At 44.1% G+C, this 23,420-nt stretch overlaps 1 protein-coding gene and 1 long non-coding RNA gene across 3 annotated transcripts; both read left to right on the plus strand.

Moving 5' to 3' along the window:
• Positions 1-2,362: 2,362 nt before the first annotated feature.
• On the plus strand, positions 2,363-6,409 carry LOC127929514 (X-linked retinitis pigmentosa GTPase regulator-interacting protein 1-like). 2 transcript variants are annotated; one of them, XM_052517386.1, is made up of 3 exons: positions 2,363-2,839; positions 2,900-3,017; positions 6,285-6,409. In XM_052517386.1, the coding sequence occupies exons 1-3, from the start codon at positions 2,603-2,605 to the stop codon at positions 6,371-6,373; spliced, it is 444 nt and encodes a 147-aa protein (XP_052373346.1). In that variant the 5' UTR covers positions 2,363-2,602; the 3' UTR covers positions 6,374-6,409. The 2 variants fall into 2 exon arrangements, with proteins under 2 accessions (XP_052373346.1, XP_052373345.1); XM_052517385.1 differs by having other exon boundaries at positions 2,363-3,017.
• A 7,822-nt stretch (positions 6,410-14,231) lies between these two features.
• LOC127929515 (uncharacterized) lies at positions 14,232-17,609 on the plus strand. Its single transcript, XR_008135042.1, has 2 exons — positions 14,232-14,727; positions 16,184-17,609. It is a non-coding gene; the product is annotated as an uncharacterized LOC127929515 (long non-coding RNA).
• Positions 17,610-23,420: the final 5,811 nt, after the last annotated feature.

Here is a 23,420-nt window from a genome sequence, read left to right on the forward strand (position 1 = left end):
ATGCTTTCCTATTGAATGCTTTCCTATTGATGCTTTCCTATTGAATGCTTTCCTATTGGATGCTTTCCTATTGAATGCTTTCCTATTGGATGCTTTCCTATTGAATGCTTTCCTATTGGATGCTTTCCTATTGAATGCTTTCCTATTGGATGCTTTCCTATTGATGCTTTCCTATTGGATGCTTTCCTATTGGATGCTTTCCTATTGGATGCTTTCCTATTGATGGATGCTTTCCTATTGATGCTTTCCTGATGCTTTTGGATGCTTTCCTATTGAATGCTTTCCTATTGGATGCTTTCCTATTGATGCTTTCCTATTGGATGCTTTCCTGTTGGATGCTTTCCTATTGATGCTTTCCTGTTGGATGCTTTCCTATTGGATGCTTTCCTATTGATGCTTTCCTATTGATGCTTTCCTATTGGATGCTTTCCTATTGAATGCTTTCCTATTGGATGCTTTCCTATTGAATGCTTTCCTATTGGATGCTTTCCTATTGAATGCTTTCCTATTGGATGCTTTCCTATTGGATGCTTTCCTATTGGATGCTTTCCTATTGGATGCTTTCCTATTGGATGCTTTCCTATTGGATGCTTTCCTATTGGATGCGTTCCTATTGGATGCTTTCCTATTGGATGCTTTCCTATTGGATGCGTTCCTATTGGATGCGTTCCTATTGGATGCGTTCCTATTGGATGCGTTCCTATTGGATGCTTTCCTATTGGAAACTGCTCAGGCAGTTCATACATTTATCTATATAAATGCGTTGTCAGCCTCAGATCTGGTGGACTCAAACACAAATACTGTGTTTTCTAAACGATGTCTTAGTGTTGGAGCCCCTGGTTGTCCGTACATTTTTATAAACAAGAAAAGTGTGCCGTCTGGTTTGCTTAATATCAGGAATTTGATGCATAGCATTTAATTTTCCTTGGAATTTTTACTCAAGTATGACAATTGAGTACTTTTTCCACCACTGTGCATTTAAAACCAGATACTTTTAGAATTGAACTCAGTCTGTTATGTACTGTTTTAATTGATATGTAAATCAATTATTTGGACATTGCTAAATGTTCATTATTAAATGAATGAATAGAATGTGCATTTCTTGGGGTCTCCTGATCGGCGCAGCCGTCTAAGGCATGGCACTGCATCGCAGTGCTTGAGTTGTCTCTACAGAGCCAGACTGTGTCACAACCGGCCGTGACCGGGAGTCCCATAGGGCGGAGCACAATTGGCACAGCGTCTTCCGGGTTAGGGGAGGGCTTTACTTGGCTCATTGCGCTCTATGACTCCTTGTGGAGTTCTGCAGGCTGACATATGTCGTCAGTTGAACGGTGTTTCCTCTGACACATTGGCGCAGCTGGCTTCCGGGTTAAGCGGGCGGGAGTTAAAAAGTGCGGTTGGCGGGGTCATCTTTCAGAGGACGCATGACTCGACCTTCGCCTCTCCCAAGCCCGTTTTTCGATGAGGCAAGATTGACAAATAATAATGTGAGTTTTATTTTAACCTTGAAACCTCTTGAATTTAGTTGTTTAATTTAATTGAGTTAATTTGTGTTTCCAGTCGTCAAGATAAAGGTGACTGAAAATGTGTTGAGGTTCCGTGTTCCGAGAACATTTTGTTGACACGAAAAACATTCACTTCCTCATGATTGTTACCATCAGTATTACTCCAAAATGTCAGAGGAAACACAGGTGCTGATTGTAAAAAAAAAGTATAAACATAAACTAAATGGTTTATTCTGGCCAACAATGTCATAAAAAAATATTTTCAAAATTAGCACAATGTTTTGTCTGACTTCTAAGTAGAGCCAATACTTTCCTCTGTGCAGACTGAGACGTGAATATGAGTATGTACATTATGAATGAATACTAGAATAGTAATTGTTTAAAACATATATGTTTGTTTCTTTTCCCCATCTAGATCAAATCACAATTTATTTAAAGTGCATTTAACAAAGTCACAACACACATTATAGAGACAAAACAAGACAGAAAGCTAAATCAAAATAACGTGAAAACAGAGAAATCTGTCTCTCTGTGGTTGATTTCTCTGTTTTCACTGTATTTACATTTTACATTTACATTTAAGTCATTTAGCAGACGCTCTTATGACTTACAAATTGGTGCATACACCTTATGACATCCAGTTTGCATCTAAATCTATTTGACCTGTCAGGTGGATGGATTATCTTTGCAAAGGATCAAATGTTTTTTTTTTTATGACATTGTCGGCCAGAATAAACAATGTCGTGAATATTTTTCTAAACTGCGTTACCCACTCCAGTCAGCAGATGGCGTTCTGAGTTTCAGGTGAATGCTTCTAGAGTGACGCATAATCTAGTGGACGGAACGGCACACTTCAACAACAAAGCTGCTAATTTAACCACTTCGGTAGCTTGCTAGACAACAGAAAAGCGAAACACTGAAGCGCCTTATCCCATTTTGGATATAATACTCTGTGTTTTAAACCCAATTCTGTTTACGTATCTGGTAACGTTTGTTAATTACGTTTAAGTTAACTATTTGTTGAAATTGATAGTCAAACTAGCACTAAGCTAGTCGCTAATGCTAACTAGCTAGCTAGCTAGCTAAAATCCCCGACCATGAGCTCAGTAAGCTACTCTGCTAAAGAAGGGGAGGTCTGTTGGACGGAGAAAGAAGCTCTGGGGCTGAACATTGTCGTAAAAGAGGAAGACGAGGATTTTACCATGCAAGGAGGGGAAGGGGCTTTCAAAACGATAAAAGAGGAGGAGGAGGATGTTACAGTGAAAGAGGAGAAAGAAACGTTTGGGGTAAAAGAGGAAGAGTGGATAGAGGCTGTCACAGTGGAAGAGGAGGAGGTAGAAGCTTTCAGAATTAAAAAGGAGGAAGATGAGGCTTTCACAGTGGAAGAGGAGGAGGTAGAAGCTTTCAGAATCAAAAAGGAGGAAGATATTATATTGAAAAAAGAGGAGGAGCCTTCTAGAGAGGAAGAGGAAGGAGAGGAGGAGGAGACTGAACAAGATCTGATGATCACCAGTGAGTACAGCTGCTTTTGTCAAAATAAAAGTCCTGCAAGTGTGCCATACGTGCACAAAAAAAGTAATAACTTTTATTTTGAAAGCAGAGAGAAAGTGGGCTCACCAACTCAGTAAGGTGAAATGTAATTTTATTTCACTTCTGGCTTCTGACTGTTCAGTTTTTTTGTGTAAATACCCCAGTATTTGGTAAAAGAAGCTACAGTGGGAACCGTCTTTAAAAAACAGGGGCACAAACACTGAAGTTGTTGAACTAATGTGTCGTGTTGAAGAGTTCTTCAACTGAAGTCCTACACGTGAACATGTTATTCAGTACTGTGTAAAACATGTTAAAGGCTCAATCTGCCATTGGAACCTGCTTTAAAAAAAACACTTTTACATTCAGGAAGTGGCTGCGTTTCCAGATTCTCCTGGAAGCCTCTTACAGATAGCTAAACAACCAAATCTTCTGCTTCTACAGTAAAGTAGAGTGCCGTAAAGTAGAGTGCCGTAAAGTAGAGTGCCGTAAAGTAGAGTGCCGTAAAGTAGAGTGCCGTAAAGTAGAGTGCAATGCAGTAGAGTGCAGTAAAGTAGAGTAAACTGCAGTAAAGTTAACGGTACTCTAGTGTGCTCTGCCTGCTATACTGTATTTCCAGGTCCATGGATGTCTGGTGTCCGTCGGTGCTCAGTGAGGGGGAGGGCTGGTTACAGCAAATGGAAATAAAAGGCTTGGGGGAGGGCTGGTTACAGCAAATGGAAATAAAAGGCTTGGGGGGGGCTGGTTACAGCAAATGGAAATAAAAGGCTTGGGGGGCTGGTTACAGCAAATGGAAATAAAAGGCTTGGGGGTGGGGTAACATAATAATTTTTAATCACTAAATAATTTATAAAAACTATTTAATATCAGTTAAAACACTATACGTTATTGTTAGGTCTACTTTTACTTGTTACTTATATGAACTTATATTATCCACCGTCCTCAAAATATTTTAATGATCTGTTTGTATTTTTTTGTGACAAAATGACAAGGCACTGCCACTACTTTCTTAAAGCCCTTTTCTAAACCTTCCTCTTTGGGCTGGATGTGCCAATGTGTAGTTCATACATGCAGAATTAATATTTTACCTCAATTAGCCACGGAAATCTCTAGTTTGAAAGTGACACTTTCTCTGGAACTTGTGCTGCGACATTTTCCCTACATTTTCCCCCTCGTGGTCCAGCCCCTGAGCAATTCAAGTTCAACAAATTAGCTTACAGTCCCTGGCCATGTGAGTGACGGCTCGCAAGAGGCTCATCATGGGCCCACAGCAGAGGGAGAGTAATGAGCTACAGTCCCTGGCCATGTGAGTGACGGCTAGCAAGAGGCTCATCATGGGCCCACAGCAGAGCAGAGGGAGAGTAATGAGCCACAGTCCCTCGCCATGTGAGTGACGGCTAGCAAGAGGCTCATCATGGGCCCACAGCAGAGCAGAGGGAGAGTAATGAGCCACAGTCCCTCGCCATGTGAGTGACGGCTAGCAAGAGGCTCATCATGGGCCTCATCAGCAGAGCAGAGGGGGAGTAATGAGCTATAGTCCCTCGCCATGTGAGTGACGGCTAGCAAGAGGCTCATCATGGGCCCACAGCAGAGGGAGAGTAATGAGCTACAGTCCCTGGCCATGTGAGTGACGGCTAGCAAGAGGCTCATCATGGGCCCACAGCAGAGCAGAGGGAGAGTAATGAGCCACAGTCCCTCGCCATGTGAGTGACGGCTAGCAAGAGGCTCATCATGGGCCTCATCAGCAGAGCAGAGGGGGAGTAATGAGCTACAGTCTCTGGCCATGTGAATGCCGGCTAGCAAGAGGCTCATCATGGGCCTCATCAGCAGAGCAGAGGGGGAGTAATGAGCTACAGTCTCTGGCCATGTGAATGCCGGCTAGCAAGAGGCTCATCATGGGCCCACAGCAGAGCAGAGGGAGAGTAATGAGCCACAGTCCCTCGCCATGTGAGTGACGGCTAGCAAGAGGCTCATCATGGGCCTCATCAGCAGAGCAGAGGGAGAGTAATGAGCTATAGTCCCTCGCCATGTGAGTGACGGCTAGCAAGAGGCTCATAATGGGCCCAGAGCAGAGGGAGAGTAATGAGCCACAGTCCCTCGCCATGTGAGTGACGGCTAGCAAGAGGCTCATCATGGGCCTCATCAGCAGAGCAGAGGGAGAGTAATGACGTGGTGCACAAATCTACATGTGACGTAGTACTTGATTTTCCAGGGACCACATTTGGATAGTGAGCACTACTTTCAGGGGGGAAAAAGTATTCAAAAGTAAAGGAGAATCTCTTTAAACTTACAGAAGGAAAATAGAGTATCTGAAACTAAGTATAATAGTTGTCAGGGGAATTTACTTCAACATGATTGAATTGATGCAGCCTGTTTCCAATCCCCTTTGAGACGGTTTCCAATCCCTTTTGAGACTGTTTCCAATCCCTTTTCAGACTGTTTCCAATCCCTTTTCAGACTGTTTCCAATCCCCTTTGAGACTGTTTCCAATCCCCTTTTGAGACTGTTTCCAATCCCCTTTGAGACTGTTTCCAATCCCCTTTGAGACTGTTTCCAATCCCTTTTCAGACTGTTTCCAATCCCTTTTCAGACTGTTTCCAATCCCTTTTCAGACGGTTTCCAATCCCTTTTCAGACGGTTTCCAATCCCTTTTCAGCCTGTTTCCAATCCCTTTTCAGACGGTTTCCAATCCCTTTTCAGACGGTTTCCAATCCCTTTTCAGACTGTTTCCAATCCCTTTTGAGACTGTTTCCAATCCCCTTTGAGACTGTTTCCAATCCCCTTTGAGACTGTTTCCAATCCCCTTTGAGACTGTTTCCAATCCCCTTTGAGACTGTTTCCAATCCCCTTTGAGACTGTTTCCAATCCCCTTTGAGACTGTTTCCAATCCCCTTTGAGACTGTTTCCAATCCCCTTTGAGACTGTTTCCAATCCCTTTTGAGACTGTTTCCAATCCCCTTTGAGACTGTTTCCAATCCCTTTTGAGACTGTTTCCAATCCATTTTGAGACTGTTTCCAATCCCTTTTGAGACTGTTTCTAATCCCTTCTCAGCCTATTTCCAATCCATTTTCAACCTGTTTCTAATACCTTTTCAAACTAATTCTGGTAGATGTTTTATAAGACTGTTTGACCTGAAATGTTTACTTATGCCACAAATGATTTGCATAACAACAGTGAAGTTCAATAGTGTTTTCAATTAGTGTTTAATCAGGTCTCTCTGTTTAAATAAACCCTCTGTTTGTCTTTGGCAGGAGAAAGATCAGACTCAGAGGAACCAGAGACGTCCAAACCAGCAAAAGACACGACTGTTCCAACTGCAGGAAGAGTTTTACCAAGTTAGGAAACCTGAGAAGACATGAGAGGACACACACAGGAGAGAAGCCTCATCACTGCTCCCAGTGTGGGAAGAGTTTCACCCAGTTAGGGAACCTAAAAATACACGAGAGAACACACACAGGAGAGAAGCCTTACGAATGCTCTCAATGTGGAATGAGTTTTACCAAGTTAGGGTACCTGAAATCACACGAGAGAACACACACAGGAGAGAAGCCTTTCCACTGCTCACTGTGCGGGAAGAGTTTTACAGAGTTAGGCAACATGAAAAGGCACGAGCGGACACACACAGGCGAGAAGCCTCATCACTGCTGTCAGTGTGGAAAGACTTTTACAGAGTTGGGGAGCCTGAAAATACATAAGAGAATACACACAGGGGAGAAGCCTTTCCGCTGCTCCCTGTGTGGAAAGAGTTTTACAGAGTTAAGCAACCTGAAAAAACATGAGAGGACACACACAGGGGAGAAGCCTTTCCACTGCTCCCTGTGTGGAAAGAGCTTTACAGAGTTAGGGAGTCTAAAAATGCATAAGAGAATACACACGGGCGAGAAGCCTCATCACTGTTCTCAGTGCGGAAAGAGTTTTACAAAGTTGGGGAACCTGAAAATGCACGAGAGAATACACACAGGAGAGAAGCCTTACCAATGCTCCCTGTGCGTAAAGAGGTTTACCTCATTAAGGCAATTGAAAGAACATGAAAGAATCCACACCATAGAGAAACGTTAGCAATGCTCCTAGTATGAAATTGTATATTGTTAACCAGTTAGTTTTAACCAGTCAGTTTTAACCAGTCAGTTTTAACCAGTCAGTTTTAACCAGTTAGTTTTAACCAGTCAGTTTTAACCAGTCAGTTTTTTTAACCAGTTAGTTTTAACCAGTTAGGGCACCTGAAAAACCATGACGTAATACATACAGTGAAGATGCCTTACCGCTGTTCCAGTGTAGAAACTAATATATCCCATCAAATATACTTTAAGTTAATGACATTCTATTTTAAAGCTACAATGTGTAACGTTTTTGTGCAAACCTGACACACATTCACACAGAAAACCCCACAAATAATCCCACACTTGTCTCATATATTGTACCGCAAAATGTTGTGCTTTTGTTTATGCCACATTAAATCAAGTTGTATAAAATGGACCAAAAATACATCTGTGTTTTTCATTTCAAAATAATAACTGAATGTGAAGCAGGCTATGTCAGTGTGAATGTATCCGAGTAAAGAACGTCACGCTGCTTACTTAGTGATTACCACTTTCCCTGATTATAGACACCTACCTGACTCGAACTCGGGACCTGTGCTTTACAAACACATGTGACCGTCCTCTTCTCTCAAGCGTCTCTACTATTCGCGCCACTCAAAAGTTAGTAATTGATTGGCACGCGATTGGGACACTTACAACTGACGAGTAAGTTTCACACGTCTTCGATGTGCTCCATTCAGCCCTCAAAACGTACAACAGCGACCACGGCGTTGAGCTGAGCACAACTGAACATCCGAGTCACTGTGAAGGACGTCACGTTGCTTACTTCAGGTTTGCCACAAGCTTCACGGAGACTGAAGATTCAGAGCGTAGCGCAGTGTTGCAAAGTCGTTTCTCGTCACAAAAGAGGCAACTCTTTGTAAACCAAATGCTGCTCCAGTTTCAACTGTTCTGCCTTATTATTATTCGACCATGCTGGTCATTTATGAACATTTGAACATCTTGGCCATATTCTGTTATAATCTCCACCCGGCACAACCAGAAGAGGACTGGCCACCCCTCATAGCCTGGTACCTCTCTATGTTCTGCTATTCTAAGCTCTTTTTGTGCTCCCTGGAAATTTGAGACGTGTCACTTTGCCACATTTTTGATTCCTTGCATTTTCTTGGTGATATAATGACATTCTATTTTAAAGCTACAACGTGTCACTTTTTTTGGGGGGGGCAAACCTGACACACATTCACACAGAAATATGCGTTATAGATCTGTCAGTCTCATTGAAAGAAAGTCCAAGAAGCGGTAGATCTGTTCCATGTGTGCAATTTCTATGCTTCCCTGTTCTGAAGTTTAGTTTGTGTATCTTTTTAATTGGGAATCGAACCAGGGTGTCTGTAGTCCACCAGCTTCAAAACAGCTGAACACTATTTGGTTGTGTAAAATATATTTCTATATTTCATTAGTGGTTTAGATGGTTCAGATGGGACAATGATTCTCTACACAATGACTGCTTGTCATTGTGAAATTAAACTGAAATTAGGCGAACTACTAGAATTTAGGAGCCAGGAAAATGGTGGAAAGATTTCTGCACATAGTGCATCTTTAAGTTGATATGTGGTACGAATACATTGAAGCGGCATATCAACTTGACATCGTGTTGTTTAAGTTCCACTGGAGAGGAGACTAATATTTTACCGGGGCTTATTATGTATACAACTCATTATTTCACATGGGGAGATTTGCGAAGTGAAACGACTGGTTTGCTTCCTGTCATCTAGCTGCTGTCAGAATAACCCACAGCCTACTGGCACAAAACCAGGTAAGAACAAAACATTCATTACATGTAACTATTATTTAAATATGCAGTTGGTTTTCTTTCAAATTAGCTTCCGGTGGTGAATGATGGGCTTCTGGTGGTGAATGATGGGCTTCTGGTGGTGAATGATGAGCTTCTGGTGGTGAATGATGGGCTTCTGGTGGTGAATGATGGGCTTCTGGTGGTGAATGATGAGCTTCTGGTGGTGAATGATGAGCTTCTGGTGGTGAATGATGGGCTTCTAGTGGTGAATGATGGGCTTCTGGTGGTGAATGATGGGCTTCTGGTGGTGAATGATGGGCTTCTGGTGGTGAATGATGGGCTTCTGGTGGTGAATGATGGGCTTCTGGTGGTGAATGATGGACTTCTGGTGGTGAATGATGGGCTTCTGGTGGTGAATGATTGGCTTCTGGTGGTGAATGATGAGCTTCTGGTGGTGAATGATGGGCTTCTGGTGGTGAATGATGGGCTTCTGGTGGTGAATGATGGGCTTCTGGTGGTGAATGATGGGCTTCTGGTGGTGAATGATGGGCTTCTGGTGGTGAATGAAAAAAAAAAAAAAATGAGCTTCTGGTGGTGAATGATGAGCTTCTGGTGGTGAATGATGGGCTTCTGGTGGTGAATGATGGGCTTCTGGTGGTGAATGATGGGCTTCTGGTGGTGAATGATGGGCTTCTGGTGGTGAATGATGGGCTTCTGGTGGTGAATGATGGGCTTCTGGTGGTGAATGATGGGCTTCTGGTGGTGAATGATGGGCTTCTGGTGGTGAATGATGAGCTTCTGGTGGTGAATGACGGGCTTCTGGTGGTGAATGACGAGCTTCCGGTGGTGAATGATGAGCTTCTGGTGGTGAATGATGGGCTTCTGGTGGTGAATGATGTGCTTCTGGTGGTGAATGATGGGCTTCTGGTGGTGAATGATGGGCTTCTGGTGGTGAATGATGGGCTTCTGGTGGTGAATGATGGGCTTCTGGTGGTGAATGATGGGCTTCTGGTGGTGAATGATGAGCTTCTGGTGGTGAATGATGAGCTTCTGGTGGTGAATGATGAGCTTCTGGTGGTGAATGATGAGCTTCTGGTGGTGAATGATGGGCTTCTGGTGGTGAATGATGAGCTTCTGGTGGTGAATGATGAGCTTCTGGTGGTGAATGATGGGCTTCTGGTGGTGAATGACGAGCTTCCGGTGGTGAATGATGAGCTTCTGGTGGTGAATGATTGGCTTCTGGTGGTGAATGATGGGCTTCTGGTGGTGAATGATGGGCTTCTGGTGGTGAATGATGAGCTTCTGGTGGTGAATGATGGGCTTCTGGTGGTGAATGACGGGCTTCTGGTGGTGAATGATGAGCTTCTGGTGGTGAATGATGGGCTTCTGGTGGTGAATGACGAGCTTCCGGTGGTGAATGATGGGCTTCTGGTGGTGAATGATGGGCTTCTGGTGGTGAATGATGGGCTTCTGGTGGTGAATGATGGGCTTCTGGTGGTGAATGATGGGCTTCTGGTGGTGAATGATGGGCTTCTGGTGGTGAATGATGGGCTTCTGGTGGTGAATGATGAGCTTCTGGTGGTGAATGATGGGCTTCTGGTGGTGAATGATTGGCTTCCGGTGGTGAATGATGTGGTGAATGATGGGCTTCTGGTGGTGAATGATGGGCTTCTGGTGGTGAATGATGGGCTTCTGGTGGTGAATGATGGGCTTCTGGTGGTGAATGATGGGCTTCTGGTGGTGAATGATGGGCTTCTGGTGGTGAATGATGGGCTTCTGGTGGTGAATGATGGGCTTCTGGTGGTGAATGATGGGCTTCTGGTGGTGAATGATGGGCTTCTGGTGGTGAATGATGGGCTTCCGAGTGGTGAATGATGGGCTTCTGGTGGTGAATGATGGGCTTCTGGTGGTGAATGATGGGCTTCTGGTGGTGAATGATGGGCTTCTGGTGGTGAATGATGGGCTTCTGGTGGTGAATGATGGGCTTCTGGTGGTGAATGATGGGCTTCTGGTGGTGAATGATGAGCTTCTGGTGGTGAATGATGGGCTTCTGGTGGTGAATGATTGGCTTCCGGTGGTGAATGATGTGGTGAATGATGGGCTTCTGGTGGTGAATGATGGGCTTCTGGTGGTGAATGATGGGCTTCTGGTGGTGAATGATGGGCTTCTGGTGGTGAATGATGGGCTTCTGGTGGTGAATGATGGGCTTCTGGTGGTGAATGATGGGCTGGTGGTGAATTGGGCTTCTGGTGGTGAATGATGGGCTTCCGAGTGGTGCAGTGGAATAAGGCACAGCATCTTAGTGCTAGAGGCGTCACTACAGATACCCTGGTTTGATTCCTGGCTGTATCACATCGGTCTAAGGCATTACAGACACCCTGGTTCGATTCCTGGCTGTATCACATCGGTGTAAGGCACTACAGACACCCTGGTTCGATTCCAGGCTGTATCACAGCGGTCTAAGGCACTGTATCTCAGTGCTAGAGGTGTCACTACAGACCATGATTCGATTCCAGGCTGTATCACAACCGACCGTGATTGGGAATGTGGGTCTTTCAGACGATGTTTCTTGCGTGACGTAAAATCTAGTGGACAGCACAGGACCCTTTTTCAGCAACCTGGGTAGCTTGACAGCAAACAGTCTAAACATTGGAGCACATTTTTGTGCTTTAAACTGTAGATGTGGTGAATGATGAGCTTCACTACATGGCCAAAAGTATATGTGGACACCCCTTCAAATGAGTGGATTTGGCTATTTCAGCCACATCCGTTGCTGACAGGTGTATAAAATCGAGCACACAGCCATGCAATCTCCATAGACAAACATTTCGCAGTAGAATAGCCCGTACTGAAGAACTCAGTGACTTTCAACGTGGCACCGTCATGGGATGCCACCTTTCCAACAAGTCGGTTCGTCAAATTTCTACCTTGCTAGAGCTGCCCCGGCCAACTGTAAGGGCTGTTATTGTGAAGTGGAAGCATCTAGCGCCTTAATATAATAATATATAATATATGCCATTTAGCAGACGCTTTTATCCAAAGCGACTTACAGTCATGTGTGCATACATTCTACGTATGGGTGGTCCCGGGAATCGAACCCACTACCCTGGCGTTACAAGCGCCATGCTCTACCAACTGAGCTACAGAAGGACCTTGCGGTCCTATGCCGAGCAGTTGCCATACCAGGCGGTGATGCAGTCAGTCAAGATGCTCTCAATGGTGCACCTGTATAACCAGGTGCTCTCAATGGTGCACCTGTTTTTTTGTGTGTGTTTTTGTCTCAGCCTCCATTATTTATGCTGCAGTAGTTTATGTGTCGGGGGCTAGGGTCAGTTTGTTATATCTGGAGTACTTCTCCTGTCCTATCCGGTGTCCTGTGTGAATTTAAGTATGCGCTCTCTAATTCTCTCTTTCTTTCTTTCTTTGTCTCTCTCGGAGGACCTGAGCCCAAGGGCCATGCCTCCGGACTACCTGACATGATGACTCCTTGCTGTCCCCAGCCCACCTGGCCGTGCTGCTGCTCCAGTTTCAACTGTTCTGCCTGTAATTATTATTATTTGACCATGCTGGTCATTTATGAACATTTGAACATCTTGGCCATGTTCTGTTATAATCTCCACCCGGCACAGCCAGAAGAGGACTGGCCACCCCACATATCCTGGTTCCTCTCTAGGTTTCTTCCGAGGTTTTGGCCTTTCTAGGGAGTTTTTCCTAGCCACCGTGCTTCTACACCTACATTGCTTGCTGTTTGGGGTTTTAGGCTGGATTTCTGTACAGCACTGAGATATCAGCTGATGTACGAAGGGCTATATAAATAAATTTGATTTGATTGTACATTTTTTACCCCTTTTTTTTGGCCCTGCCAAGCCACACTGCTCGCTTAACCCGGAAGCCAGCAGCACCAATGTGTCGGAGGAAACACATTACAACTGGCGCCCACAGGAGTCGCTAGAGCGCGATGGGACAAGGACATCCTGGCTGGCCAAACTCTCCCCTAACCCAGACGACGCTGGGCCAATTGTGCACTGACTCATTGGTCTCTCGGGATCGAACCCAGGCTGTGTGCCCTCTTCACGACTTTGATTGACCCCAGAGGCGCTGTTGTGCCCTCTTCACGACTTTGATTGACCCCAGAGGCGCTGTTGTGCCCTCTTCACGACTGTGTTGGTGTGTCCACCATCAGCTCCTTTGTCTTGCTGACGTTGAGGGAGAGATTGTTGTGTTGGCACCAATAGGCTGTCTCATCTTCATCGGTGATCAGGCCTTCCACTGTCATGTCATAGGGCAAGCTTAATGATGGTGTTGGAGTTGTACACAGCCACGCAGGCGTGGGATGACAGGGAGTAGAGGAGGGGACTAAGCACGCACCCCTGGGGGGCCCCTGTGTTGAGGGTCAGCATGGTGGATGTATTGTTGCCTACCCTCACCACCTGGGGCCGCTCCGTCAGGAAGTCCAGGATCCAGTTGCAGAGGGAGGTGTTCAGTCCCAGGGTCCTTAGCTTACCATATTTTTACTGTAGATATGCGGTATTTTTCTGCATATGCTTCTATTTTTCAACGCCAAACTTACTACAAGTGTGGCCAACGAGCTCTATTGTTATGTCATCTGACCTTTGTGATCAGCTGACAAGTCACTCCTGTTTGCCCTCTCTATGAGCTGTAGTCTAGAAACTTGCTTTACAATGGGATTTGTGGGATTTTGCAGAGAATAAAAGCCATGTGCGAAAAAAAAACATGTTTAAATTTGGAGCATTAGCTGATTATAAAGGTGTGTGGTGGGGGGGTGTATTGTTTTCCCTTTGAGTCTCCAAAAGTTGGCCCTGCTCCCAAAGTACCATTTATCATGCCTCCTGTCCTATGAGGAAATAGTGTGCTGGACCCACGGGTACACAAAGATCCTTGGCAAGTATAAAGCCATCACTCACCCCCACATTTTCGAATCAATAAGTTCACTTCTCTCTGTTCCAGGGAGCAACCAAAACTGAGAATTGTGAGGCGCTGGACAGAGGAGGCGTACTCAGGATTGCTTGGCGACAACTGATTGGAATATGTTCAAAGACTCATCCCCTCATCCATTATCATTGAGGAATATACAGTATATATATTCTACAAACCTGCGGCACCCGCAATATTTTTTGCTTTATAAAGACAATACGAAATATGGCCATTTATTTGACCTTGGAACATGGTTTAAAACCCATATTTAATACAAACGTTACAAATATAAATAATTGTTTAAGGTTTAGACAATTACTTATCATATATAATGAATAAATACAGGTCATTGACACCTTTCCACTATTACGTGTGGGACTTTTATTTAGAAAATCTTCCAAAATTCCGTGACCCGGAAGTACTTTTGTGTTGCTAACGGGACGCTTGCTAGCCAAAATAGCTAAAACGTTCACGCTCATTAGACACTTTCGGTGTGTATTAGCCACTGTTTTAAACACACTTATGTCGTATAGCTAGCTAATTGTCGCATTTAATTTCATTTTACGTTGCTAGTAGTCAGCTAGCTGGCTGGTTAAATTAGCAGTAGCATTTGACTTGTCATTAATGCTAACTAACTAGCTAACATCCCCGACCATGAGTTCACTAAGCTACTCTCCCCTGCCGAAGAAGAGGAGGTCTGCTGGACGGAGAAAGATGTTCTCGTGAAAGAGGAGAAGGAAGAAGAGGCTGTCACCGTCAAAAAAGAAGTAGCTGGTGAGGCTGTTACAGTGAAAGAAGAGGAAAAAGCTTTCCGAGTGAAACAGGAAGAAGCGAAAGAGCAGGAGGGGGAGATCACTGTCACATTGGACGAGGAAGACGTTTTTGGATTGGACGAAGAGAAGACTGGAAATCTGATCAACATCAGTAAGTAGCATCTTTCAAAACAGGGCCACAAACTCTGCAGTTGTTGAACTAATGTCTGTTTTTTTTAAATAGCACTCTACACTTGAATATGTTGTTCTGTACTTTAGGAATTGTTAAAGATATAAAGCGTGGTGGTCAACCAACAAAACGTTAATGGATTAAATGCTTTCCATTATATTTTTCCAAATCTCTTTCTGTAGTGCTTTGCTCAGTCTCTACTCTTATACTCGACAACCCATGAGCAAATTATATATATATTTTTAAACATGTTTTGAAGCGCTACAATCATTAGTGTTTTTATAATCTCAATGGTGTCATTAGGTCCTTCATATTTTAGCTATAAGGTTTAGACAGACTGATCTGATTTAAAATATATATGATACCACATCATATATAACCAGGTATTAAAACCAACTCCTGTCTGATTTGCAAATGATGAAGAAAACCGAATCGAGACGAGGATTATTTTTGATCTGGATTAAATGTTGTAAAAAGAGCTGGGCCACCAGTTATTTAATTGAAGCAAACAAAGGCATGGTGGCTGTTCTTAGGAAGCGGAGTGCCGGTAAACAGCCCTAAACACTGTGTTATTCATTTACAGGTTCTAGTAAAATTGTTATTATTATGATCTTGCATGTCTATGTTTATTCTTCCAGTGGAGATTAGTTGATAAATTACCTGGCTGGGCTGTGGGACAGTGGAGATACAGTTGATGAATTAGCTGGCTGGGCTGTGGGACAGTGGAGATACAGTTGATGAATTACCTGGCTGGGCTGTGGGACAGTGGAGAAACAGTTGATAAATTACCTGGCTGGGCTGTGGGACAGTGGAGAAACAGTTGATAAATTACCTGGCTGGGCTGTGGGACAGTGGAGATACAGTTGATGAATTACCTGGCTGGGCTGTGGGACAGTGGAGATACAGTTGATGAATTACCTGGCTGGGCTGTGGGACAGTGGAGATACAGTTGATGAATTACCTGGCTGGGCTGTGGGACAGTGGAGATACAGTTGATGAATTACCTGGCTGGGCTGTGGGACAGTGGAGATACAGTTTATGAATTACCTGGCTGGGCTGTGGGACAGTGGAGATACAGTTGATAAATTACCTGGCTGGGCTGTGGGACAGTGGAGATACAGTTGATGAATTACCTGGCTGGGCTGTGGGACAGTGGAGATACAGTTTATGAATTACCTGGCTGGGCTGTGGGACAGTGGAGATACAGTTGATAAATTACCTGGCTGGGCTGTGGGACAGTGGATGTACATGGATAATTCAAATAGAACTGTTATTTATTATCATAAAAATAACTAGCACTTGTCAACCAATCAGCACCCAGGATCCAAACTATACTGAAGGATCTAGTCTGGATTAAACCTCATAGGTAGACAGTTTAATCACGTGGAGATTTTTATTCAGGTCTCTCTGTTCAAACCAAATATTTTTTCCTTGACAGGAGCGATATCAGACTGTCACTCTGACATAGGAAAGAGTCCTTCAGGGGAACCCGATCCAGAGACGTCCAACCCAGTGAGGAGACACCACTGCTCCCAGTTTGGAAAGATATTTTCCAGGTTAAAGCACCTGAAAGAACATAAGAGAACGCACACAGGGGAGAAGCCTTATCACTGCTCCCTGTGTGGAATGGGTTTTGGACACTTGGGGTATCTAAAAGTGCATGAAAGAACACATTCTGTAGAGAGGCCTTTTCAATGCTCTGTGTGGCCAGAGATTTATCCAGGCATCGCATCTGAAAGAGCATGAGAGAACACACACGGGAGATAAGCCTTTCCAATGCTCTCAGTGTAAAAAGAGTTATACCAAATTAGGGAACCTGAAAATGCATGCGAGAATACACACCGGAGAGAAGCCTTTCCACTGCTCCCTGTGTGAAAAGAGTTTTACCTATTTAGGGATACTGAAAAAGCATGAAATGACGCACACACGAGAGAAACCTTTCCAATGCTCCCAATGTGGGAAGAGTTTGACGGAACACACACAGGAGGGGAGAAGACCTAACGTTGTTAAGACCAGTTAAGGCCCCGGAATAATCACCTCCAAAATGATTAACACCCTTGATAAAGATGTGTTTAAGATCGACAATACAAGTACTGAGCTGAATATTGTATGCTGAAATTGTGTTTTTATACAAATACAAGCTCAGAGAAAAATATTTTGTTTAACAAGTGAAATAAACTTTAACTTTAATTTATTGGCACCCGTAAAGATTCTTGTTAATTAAATAAATAAAATAAAATCTACGTTAACATTGTGATGGGACATTTTTCTCTCTGTGTATCAGGTTGTATGTTTAGAATAATGCTGCTCTGTAATTACATGTCTTGGTTCGGTTCATGCGAGTGACTGGCTGATTGTACACACTGATTGTAGATTGGAGTAACCCATAAGAAATGTACTAATACGGCCCAGAACATTGTTCTGTGGGACAAAAGGAGTATCTCAACCTCGTGAGGTATCAGTCAGTCACATGCAGGAACCAACGTTGATAATGTAAATCATGCTCATATAACTTGTTTGTGTAGCAGTATATAAGGACCGAAAGGGGAACGCCCTTTTCATCAACCTCGTGAGGTATCAGTCAGTCACATGCAGGAACCAACGTTGATAATGTAAATCATGCTCATATAACTTGTTTGTGTAGCAGTATATAAGGACCGAAAGGGGAACGCCCTTTTCATCAACCTCGTGAGGTATCAGTCAGTCACATGCAGGAACCAACGTTGATAATGTAAATCATGCTCATATAACTTGTTTGTGTAGCAGTATATAAGGACGGAAAGGGGAACATCCTTTTCATCAAGCTCGGAGTGAGTTTGTGAACCTCTCCGGGCCGTGATAATAAAGATTCGTTTAACATTTTACTTCCCTGGTGTTGAATTTACACCACAACATTAAAACTATTTTTGTTTGTTCATGTCTTCCTGTTTGTTCATGTCTTCCTGTTTGTTCATGTCTTCCTGTTTGTTCATGTCTTCCTGTTTGTTCATGTCTTCCTGTTTGTTCATGTCTTCCTGTTTGTTCATGTCTTCCTGTTTGTTCATGTCTTCCTGTTTGTTCATGTCTTCCTGTTTGTTCATGTCCTCCTTTCTGCCACTGGGGTATAAAAGTTATGTAACGCATGTAAAACATGTATCTGCCATCACATTGACATGTGAGTCATTTAGCAGACGCTCTTATCCAGAGCCACTTACAGTAGTGAGTCATTTAGCAGACGCTCTTATCCAGAGCCACTTACAGTAGTGAGTCATTTAGCAGACGCTCTTATCCAGAGCCACTTACAGTAGTGAGTCATTTAGCAGACTCTTATCCAGAGCCACTTACAGTAGTGAGTCATTTAGCAGACGCTCTGATCCAGAGCCACTTACAGTAGTGAGTCATTTAACAGACGCTCTTATCCAGAGCCACTTACAGTAGTGAGTCATTTAGCAGACTCTCTTATCCAGAGCCACTTACAGTAGTGAGTCATTTAGCAGACGCTCTTATCCAGAGCCACTTACAGTAGTGAGTCATTTAGCAGACGCTCTGATCCAGAGCCACTTACAGTAGTGAGTCATTTAGCAGACGCTCTTATCCAGAGCCACTTACAGTAGTGAGTCATTTAGCAGACGCTCTTATCCTGAGCCACTTACAGTAGTGAGTCATTTAGCAGACGCTCTTATCCAGAGCCACTTACAGTAGTGAGTCATTTAGCAGACGCTCTTATCCAGAGCCACTTACAGTAGTGAGTCATTTAGCAGACGCTCTTATCCAGAGCCAATTACAGTAGTGAGTCATTTAGCAGACGCTCTTATCCAGAGACACTTACAGTAGTGAGTCATTTAGCAGACGCTCTTATCCAGAGACACTTACAGTAGTGAGTCATTTAGCAGACTCTCTTATCCAGAGACACTTACAGTAGTGAGTCATTTAGCAGACGCTCTTATCCAGAGACACTTACAGTAGTGAGTCATTTAGCAGACGCTCTTATCCAGAGCCACTTAAAGTAGTGAGTCATTTAGCAGACTCTCTTATCCAGAGCCACTTAAAGTAGTGAGTCATTTAGCAGACGCTCTTATCCAGAGCCACTTACAGTAGTGAGTCATTTAGCAGACGCTCTTATCCAGAGCCACTTACAGTAGTGAGTCATTTAGCAGATGCTCTTATCCAGAGCCACTTACAGTAGTGAGTCATTTAGCAGACGCTCTTATCCAGAGCCACTTACAGTAGTGAGTCATTTAGCAGACGCTCTTATCCAGAGCCACTTACAGTAGTGAGTCATTTAGCAGACGCTCTTATCCAGAGCCACTTACAGTAGTGAGTCATTTAGCAGACGCTCTTATCCAGAGCCACTTACAGTAGTGAGTCATTTAGCTGACGCTCTTATCCAGAGCCACTTACAGTAGTGAGTCATTTAGCAGACGCTCTTATCCAGAGCCACTTACAGTAGTGAGTCATTTAGCAGACTCTCTTATCCAGAGCCACTTAAAGTAGTGAGTCATTTAGCAGACGCTCTTATCCAGAGCCACTTACAGTAGTGAGTCATTTAGCAGACGCTCTTATCCAGAGCCACTTACAGTAGTGAGTCATTTAGCAGACTCTCTTATCCAGAGCCACTTAAAGTAGTGAGTCATTTAGCAGACGCTCTTATCCAGAGCCACTTACAGTAGTGAGTCATTTAGCAGACGCTCTTATCCAGAGCCACTTACAGTAGTGTTAGGAGAGCAGGGCACTGTCCACATAGTTTAATATCATTGTGGTGTTAGGAGAGAAGGGCACTGTCCATATAGTTTAATATCATTGTGGTGTTAGGAGAGAAGGGCACTGTCCATATAGTTTAATATCATTGTGGTGTTAGGAGAGCAGGGCACTGTCCACATAGTTTAATATCATTGCGGTGTTAGGAGAGAAGGGCACTGTCCATATAAACTCAGCAAAAATAAATAAAGTCCTCTCACTGTGAACTGCGTTAATTTTCAGCAAACTTAACGTGTACATATTTGTATGAACATAAGATTCAACAACTGAGACATAAACTGAACAAGTTCCACAGACATGTGACTAATAGAAATTGAATAATGTGTCCCTGAACAAAGGGGGGGTCAAAATCAAAAGTAACAGTCAGTATCTGGTATGGCCACCAGCTGCATTAAGTACTGCAGTGCATCTCCTCCTCATGGACTGCACCAGATTTGCCAGTTCTTGCTGAGTGAGATGTTACCCCACTCTTCCACCAAGGCACCTGCAAGTTCCCGGACATTTCTGGGGGGAATAGCCCTCGCCCTCATCCGCCGATGCAACAGGTCCCAGACGTGCTCAATGGGATTGAGATCCGGGCTCTTCACTGACCATGGCAGAACACTGACATTCCTGTCTTGCAGGAACACAGAACGAACAGTATGGCTGGTGGCATTGTCATGCTGGAGGGTCATGTCAGGAGGAGCCTGCAGGAAGGGTACCACATGAGGGAGGAGGATGTCTTCCCTGTAACACACAGCATTGAGATTGCCTGCAATGACAATAAGCTCAGTCTGATGATGCTGTGACACACCACCCCAGACCATGACGGACCCTCCACCTCCAAATTGATCCCGCCCCAGAGTACAGGCCTCGGTGTAACTCTCATTCCTTTGACGATAAACACAAATCCGACCATCATCCCTGGTGAGACAAAACTGCTCCTCGTCAGTGAAGAGCTCTTTTTGCCAGTCCTGTCTGGTCCAGCGACGGTGGGTTTGTGCCCAGAGGCGACGTTGTTGCCAGCGATGTCTGGTGAGGACCTGCCTTACAACAGGCCTACAAGCCCTCAGTCCAGCCTCTCTCAGCCTATTGCGGACAGTCTGAGCACTGATGGAGGGATTGTAAATTCCTGGTGTAACTCGGGAAGTTGTTGTTGCCATCCTGCATTTGTCCCGCAGGTGTGATGTTCGGATGTGCAGATCCTGTGCAGGTGTTGTTATACGTGGTCTGGCCACTGCGAGGACAATCAGCCGACCATCCTGTCTCCCTGTAGCGCTGTCTTAGGCGTCTCACAGTACAGACATTGCAATTTATTGCCCTGGCCACATCTGCAGTCCTCATGCGTTCTTGCAGCATGCCTAAGGCACATTCAAGCAGATGAGCAGGGACCCCTTGGCATCTTTATTTTGGTGTTTTTCAGTCAGTGGAAAGGCCTCTTTAGTGTCCTAAGTTTTCATAACTGTGACCTTAATTGCCTACCGTCTGTAAGCTGTTAGTGTCTTACCGACCGTTCCACAGGTGCCTGTTCATTCATTGTTTATGGTTCATTGAACAAGCAGGGAAACAGTGTTAAAACCCTTTACAATGAAGATCTGGGAAGTTATTAGCTTTTTACAAATTACCTTTGAAAGACAAGGTCCTGAAAAAGGGAGTTTCTTTTAGAGTTGAGATGTATATAATGAACAGACTAGGTCTATACTGCTCCTACATGGTGTAACAATACATCATGTAGATGTATATAATGAACAGACTAGGTCTATACTGCTCCTACATGGTGTAACAATACATCATGTATATAATGAACAGACTAGGTCTATACTGCTCCTACATGGTGTAACAATACATTATGTAGATGTATATAATGAACAGACTAGGTCTATACTGCTCCTACATGGTGTAACAATACATTATACAGTTTACAGTACCAGTCAAAAGTTTGGGACACACCTACTCATTCCAAGGTTTTTATTTATTTTTTACTATTTTCTACATTTTAGAATAATAGTGAAGACATCAAAACTATGATATTACACATATGGAATCAACCAAAAAAGTGCTAAACAAATCAAAATATATTTTATATATTCTTCTTCAAAGTTGCCACCTTGATAAAAGCTTTTGCTCTTACAAGGAGCAAATGTGTAAAAACACAACACAAGTCAGCCTGGACTGTCCCCTCTTGCGCCAAGGAATTGCTAGCTTTGCGGTGGCGCTGACTGGTAAAACGATTCAGGAGGTCACGTGTGCTATCGAGACAGAGAAGTCCTGGGTTTGATCCTCAGTGTGAACCAGGCCCGAAGTGGCAAGCAGAGACAGAGAAGTCCTGGGTTTGATCCTCGGTGTGAACCAGGCCGAAGTGGCAAGCAGAGACAGAGAAGTCCTGGGTTTGATCCTCAGTGTGAACCAGGCCGAAGTGGCAAGCAGAGACAGAGAAGTCCTGGGTTTGATCCTCAGTGTGAACCAGCCCGAAGTGGCAAGCAGTGACAGAGAAGTCCTGGGTTTGATCCTCGGTGTGAACCAGGCCGAAGTGGCAAGCAGAGACAGAGAAGTCCTGGGTTTTTTTTTTTTCATTTACTGAATGAAAGAAAAACGACTAAATTCAACTATATAATCAAGAAATGCAAATGATATGAATCTATTTATATGTATATCAAATGATATGAATCTATTTATTTATATGTATATCAAATGATATGAATCTATTTATTTATATGTATATCAAATGATATGAATCTATTTATTTATGTATATCAAATGATATGAATCTATTTATTTATATGTATATCAAATGATATGAATCTATTTATTTATATGTATATCAAATGATATGAATCTATTTATTTATATGTATATCAAATGATATGAATCTATTTATTTATATGTATATCAAGTCTGGATCCAGGTCAGTGCTCTGTGGTCCGTGTGCAGGTCAAATTCCCTCCCAAGAAGGTAGTAACGGAGGCTATCTAGGGCCCACTTTATAGCCAGGCACTCCTTTTCGATTGTAGAATACCTGGTTTCCCTGGGCAACAGCTTCCGACTCAGGTACAGCACAGGAAGCTCTTCTCTTGGCTCCCCTTGGGCCAGTACAGCCCCAATTCCTACAGCCGAAGCGTCCACCTGCACGAGAAATCTCTTCTGAAAATCAGGGGTCTGGAGAACAGGGAATGAGCACAGTCGGTTTTTCAGTGTCATGAAGGCTTCCTCACACTCCTCAGTCCACTTCACAGGGTTGCTGGCCCCCTTCGAAGTGAGGTTGGTCAGAGGGACAGCAATGGTCGAAAACTGTGGAATGAATCTCCGGTACCACCCTGCCAGACCTAGGAAGGACTTCACCTGTGTCTTGGTTCTGGGTTGAGGGCTATTCCTGATGGACTCCACTTTCTCCACCTGAGGCCGAACTTCACCCTTACCCAGCTGGTAACCCAGGTACTTTGTCTCCTGTTTCTCCCACTCACACTTCAGGAGGTTAAGCGTGAGGCCTGCTTCATGGATCTTCCCCAGGACTCTGCTAAGATGCTGTATGTGCTCCTCCCAGGAGTGGCTGTAGATCACCACGTCGTCCAAGTAAGCAGCACAGTAATCGTCACAGTCCTGGAGGACCTTGTCCATCAGCCTCTGGAAAGTCGCAGGGGCCCCATGAAGGCCAAACGGCATGACCTTGAACTGGAACAGGCCCATTGGCGTCCGGAATGCAGTGTAGGCCTTGGATTGTTCATTCAGGGGCACCTGCCAGTACCCTTTGCAGAGATCCAATGTGGTGATGTAATGAGCTCTACCTATTCTCTCCAGTAAGTCGTCAATGCGGGGCATGGGATAGGCATCAAACTGGGAGATGGCATTCACCTTACGGAAGTCCATGTAGACACGCAAAGAGCCATCCTTCTTTGGGACAATGACAATAGGGCTGCTCCATTCACTTGAAGATGGCTCGACAACATCCATCTCTATCATGG

Source organism: Oncorhynchus keta, unplaced genomic scaffold (genome assembly GCF_023373465.1).
Source record: "Oncorhynchus keta strain PuntledgeMale-10-30-2019 unplaced genomic scaffold, Oket_V2 Un_scaffold_7639_pilon_pilon, whole genome shotgun sequence".
Taxonomy (NCBI): Eukaryota; Metazoa; Chordata; class Actinopteri; order Salmoniformes; family Salmonidae; genus Oncorhynchus; species Oncorhynchus keta.

What these genes read in the sequence shown, in the direction of transcription:
- LOC127929514 (XM_052517385.1), top strand. Translation starts at nt 2,603, where the DNA reads ATGAGCTCAGTAAGCTACTCTGCTAAAGAAGGGGAGGTCTGTTGGACG. An exon ending in ACAAGATCTGATGATCACCA is followed by an intron (nt 3,018 to 6,284) that starts GTGAGTACAGCT and finishes TGTCTTTGGCAG; the next exon opens with GAGAAAGATCAGACTCAGAG.